This window comes from Cynoglossus semilaevis, chromosome 4, assembly GCF_000523025.1.
Source record: "Cynoglossus semilaevis isolate Cse_v1.0 chromosome 4, Cse_v1.0, whole genome shotgun sequence".
NCBI lineage: Eukaryota > Metazoa > Chordata > Actinopteri > Pleuronectiformes > Cynoglossidae > Cynoglossus > Cynoglossus semilaevis.
This window is the reverse complement of record NC_024310.1, coordinates 18,934,423-18,939,423: the sequence shown is the minus strand read 5'-3', so window position 1 is coordinate 18,939,423 and position 5,001 is coordinate 18,934,423. Positions and strand designations below refer to the sequence as shown.

Genomic DNA, 5,001 nt, shown 5'->3' with positions numbered 1-5,001 from the left:
CCAGAGGCCTTGTAGTCTTCTTGTACCTGCTTGGGTCTGTTTTTGTTTTCTCGTTCGGGACGATCTTGGTTCCAGGGGTTTTGCCTAGTTTGCTATGTTTTTGCCTTGAGTTTCCAATAAAAAAACATTTATATTTCACATTGTCTATGTCAGGCATGGGCAAACTAAGGGCCGAGGGCCCGGATGAGGCCCGTTTAGCTTTTTAATCCGGCCCGCCCAACTTTTCCAAATTATATAATTTATTTATATTATCATTATACTTCTGCCTTTTCCCTGCAACACCCACGTTTCCCCAATAGATGGCGTAGAAAATGATAAAAGCATTTTGGCATTTTAGCCTTTATGCATGACTTTTACGTGTCATTTATCTTAGTTCACACGAACGCTCCATCTCTCTGCTCCTGACTCACCCCACTGTTCAATTTTAGGACGATTGTGGCCCGCAATTCAAAAAGTTTGCCCACGCCTGGTATATGTCAGACCTGCCACCGATCAATTCTCAACTACCGTATGTAAACAGAGTTTGTCTGTTTATCGATGTCTGTCAATCGATGCCTTGTGCTCCGGTCATCTTGTGCGCTAAATCTAATCTGGTTGACTTTCATAACTAGTATAATCTCATTATAAACCCCCTCCTGGTATGGCCGCCGTGCAGAACAGTGTGGCAGAGGTCACACTCACACACACACACACACACAAACACACACCGCTTGCTGAGAAATGCCACAGGACCGTGTTCTGACCAGAATCCTTCTCCATTAAGCAGGAGATTACACACTCGGATGCATCACTGGAAACACTGGAACAGCAACAGCTTAGACTGTTCCTCATTACATCCATGGCTCACATGCCTGTCAACTGTTACATGCTCATTTGTTCTTGGAACTGAGGGCCACTTGCAAAGTTTCGATTTAGAAAATGAGATTGTTTTGAGGATATTTTTTTTTTTGGAAACGCTGATCAATCTCATCTCAAATATATTGTTTTCTCTTGTGATTTTATTCTTTTTTATTATTATTATTATTATTATTCTCAGCCAGTCAGTTTTCTATAAACCTTTCAGTTTGTGCTACGAAAGTACTCGATATTCTTCTCCTCAAGTGTACCTCAAATTGTCCACTGTTTACATGATCCCAGGTCTGACACGCTGTGTGTTTCTTTAACAGCCACCAGAGGAAAGTCCTCCCTGATTTGTTTGGGTTAGACAGCAGAGGAATGAGGGGGAAGGAAGGGAAGACAAGAGAGAGGGTGGTGGTGAGAGGTGAGGGGACCTTAGGGGGAAGTGAATCGTGGTGGGCTGAGTAATTTTGGACAATGCGCCGTGCATTTTAAAAAGAGAACAGAAAGGGCTCGGAGCGAGAAGGGGAGTGGAGGTTTGCAGAAGGGAAAGGGCAAAAAAAAAAAAAAAGGGGTGGGTACGGGCGAGAGGTGGCAGAAGGAGAGTGAGGGTGGGAGGGTACGGCAGGGTGATGGAGGTAAAGAGAAGATAATGAGATGGAGGAGAGGAGAGGAGAGGAAGGAGGGGAAAAAAAAGCAACAGAAGGGGAGAGAGCAGAAGGCCTGAGGCCGCATGCGAAGAATGACAGAGGGGACGGACAGAGGTGGAGAAATGGGGAAAGGCAGGAGAGGTGGAGGTGGAGGTAGAGGTGGAGGAGAGAAGGGGGTTCGTTGGGGGTTACATTCCTGAAACGCAACCATCTCCGGTGCCCAATGCAAACACAGAGCTGAGAGGTGGAGTGACAGCCTGTCAGTGTGTCTCGTGAGACGTAAGGAAGCCAGTGTGAAAGACAACACAGCAAATGATAAGCATTTAATTCAAATGTACATCGATCTCTACAGTTCTGATAAATATCTTTACATTTGAACTTCCATTTCTTCTATAGAGATAAACACTACACGGATCCCCTTTTTTCGCCTTCCTCTGTTTCTTACACTTCAGTCGAGAACCTGCTTGCCTGTCCGATCAAGTATTGCAGAACAAGAACAAGCGCTGCATCGCGATGTTAGCACGCCATCTACTGGACATTTATTGTAATACAGTTTATCAGCCAGGGAATTCTCGACCGTTCTAAACAGTTATTTACATACAGTATTTCAATTGCATCCATCTGTTCAGAAAGTCAGTCCAACGACATGATTCATTAAATAGCGGTTTAATACTTACATTTGATCTTACACACAAAAATGAGTAAACAAATGAGTTAACGTTACCTACTCAACATTCTTAAGGGAATATAATTTAAATTAAACTTTCGGTGATAAAAAAAAAACCAATGAAAACAAAACATGAAAAATAAATATTGAGGACTACAAGCTACTGAACCTGAGAACAGTGACATCAAGGATGTGCTTATACAACCAGGACATAAAAATGTGAGTAACAGTCATTTTATCACAAAAGAAAATGAAGGAGGCATCTTCTGTATTTGATATTGCACCACAAAAATTGTAAAACACTAATGTTAACCTTGTAATATATGTCAATTTTATTTTTTCTGTAGAGAGTGTTTGCCGCGTTCTTTTAAGGAACTGTCTTTGTGTCAGACAACACAAAGTTTCAAATCCCGAACGTGAACAGGTGAAACCAGACTACTATTATAAATGGTTATTAGACCGACACTTCAAACATTTCCAGATTTTCCAGTGAATTGTTTTGCATAACGATCTGGGAATGTTCCACAATGCAATGATCACTTTAGGCCGCAGGCATCACCGACTTGGCCCAAGCACATGACTGTGTGTGTGATCCAAGCTATTCACGTACATGTAAAGCAGGGGTGTCAAACATACGGCCCGTGGGCCAAAACCGGTTGGCTATGGTGTTCAGTCCGGCACATTTCACAAATGTGTTTAATAAGTGGGAGAAAAAGCACCAAAAAAACACTCCATGTTAGTAATATTTTGTCAAATGATATTTCATAACAATAGGCTTGTACTTATTTACATGAAAACAAACATGGACTTATTATTATTATGTTATGATTGTACTGCTCCAGCCCACTTGACATCTAGCCAGGCTGTTGGCAGCCCCTGAACCAAAATAAGTTTGACACCCCGATGTCACATTGCCATGCACACAAAAACTACTTCTAAGTGTATTAATCCCTTTGGTAGAAAACATTAAGGTAATTCATGTTAATATGAAACTTCGAAACCATTACTACGCAAACTAGATGCACCGTTCCAACAAAGCTGACGTAGCTACTATAAGCCGTAGTCAATCACTGCTATTTTTTTTTTAATTTAAATATTTCAATAATCCACAGGATTATTAAAATATATACAATTTACTTAAGCTACTGTTCATTTTAAATGTATTTAAAAAAAATACAAAACTAACTATAATGTGCTGAAATTGTCTTCTGCACAGTTGTCAGTGTAACTGTCAACCTTAAATAACACATGTTCACGTTCACAGCATTCACTGCTCAAAACGCAGTCCTTGACAGGCTTCATGTTGTACAAAAACCAATGCATGGGCACAAACAAGAAAACTGGAATTCCTGTCATTCAGAGATATCTGTCACAAATGCAGAAGTTCACTGAGATGCTTATTTCAAAGGTTGAAAATCCATCTTGGGGTCCGACCTCATGGTTCTTCGCTTTTCGAGCTATTGTTAAAGGACTGCATCTCTCTAGAGGGACAAAAGTGACAATGAATTGCAAATGTCAGCAGTAATAAGGTTTTTTTTTTTTTTTTTATGTAAAAACAACATCAACTTACTCCCGTATGTTGTCCCCAAGTGTTGCTGTTTGCTCTTTTGGAAAATGAAATAGAAAAGAAATTAATGAATTTGTTTACACATTTTTCACCCAGGTATATTTCATGTATAAAAGTGTGCGTCTTCATACTTACTGTTCTTTTTCCAATAACAATACAGGAATACCAAAACCACAATGGTAATAGATCCTAGAACCCCACCAGCTATTACTGCAGTATTTGGCCAGTCGGGTTTGGAAGGAACTTTAGCTTGACCTTGAAACAAAAACAAACAAATAAACACATAATAAAAAATATATTATTATTATTATTATCATTATTATTATTATTATCATTATTATTATTATTATCATTATTATTATTATTATTATCATTATTATTATTATTATTATTATTATTATTATCATTATTATTATTATTATTATTATTATTATTATTATCATTATTATTATTATTATTATTATCTATTGACATTACGTACATGTACAATCTTACGTACGATAACTATCGGCCATATACTTATTGGTCCCAATATCAGAAAATGAGACGTCAAAACGATAGGTCCAATATCATAACAAATATTCCCCATAGCATATATATACTGTACATATATAAATATATATATATATATATATATATATATATGTATATATATATATGTATATATATATATGTATATATATATATGTATATATATATGTATATATATATATACATACAGTGGGGCTTTAATATACGAGTGTTCAACCGAGCTCCATTTTTCCACTCAACACTCAACGCTTTATTTCTCTCTCTCTCTCTCTCTCTCTGCCCCCCTCTCTCTGCCTCTCTCTCTCTCTTTCTCTCTCATCTAAAGCTAGCTCCGCGTGTGTTGTCAGCTGGCCTAAAGAAGCTGTAGATGTAACCTGTGTTCAGTGTAAAACGGCCTATATCTAGTCGAACTGCAGCAATTTTGTTTAAGATGGTAAACTCTACATAAAACATACGTCATAACTCGAGTGGTTTCTCTCATTCCGAGATGGAGTTCCCTGGAGTTCCCCTTTGTATGTGCTAAAAGGTTTCTGTTGTCTTTCACACTTCTCCAAAATAACCCTGTGGTCAGTGCATGAATCTAGTTTGGCTCAGGGAACTTTTGCTCTGCTAATACTCACAAATGGAGACCATTTTTGAAGCAACATTTCCAACAGAGCAGCTGAGGTTCGTCCACTCTCCTGCGGAGCAGTTGAAGACAGCGGTGGAGGAGCTGCTGTACAGCATGGTGCTGGAATTCTGATCTTGGC

The 5,001-nt window shown here is 38.7% G+C and overlaps 1 protein-coding gene across 1 annotated transcript in view; it reads right to left on the bottom strand.

Annotated features, from left to right (window-relative positions):
* Window positions 1-1,797: 1,797 nt before the first annotated feature.
* LOC103378538 (uncharacterized) overlaps window positions 1,798-5,001 on the bottom strand; it is an 8,640-nt gene continuing 5,436 nt past the window's right edge. Inside the window, exons 6-9 of the mRNA XM_025054867.1 lie at window positions 4,873-4,990; window positions 3,857-3,976; window positions 3,725-3,758; window positions 1,798-3,635 (exon numbers count right to left, since the gene is read on the bottom strand). Of these exons, the coding sequence (XP_024910635.1) occupies window positions 3,590-3,635; window positions 3,725-3,758; window positions 3,857-3,976; window positions 4,873-4,990 (318 nt within the window). The 3' untranslated portion in view covers window positions 1,798-3,589. The remainder of the gene's footprint in view (window positions 3,636-3,724; window positions 3,759-3,856; window positions 3,977-4,872; window positions 4,991-5,001) is intronic.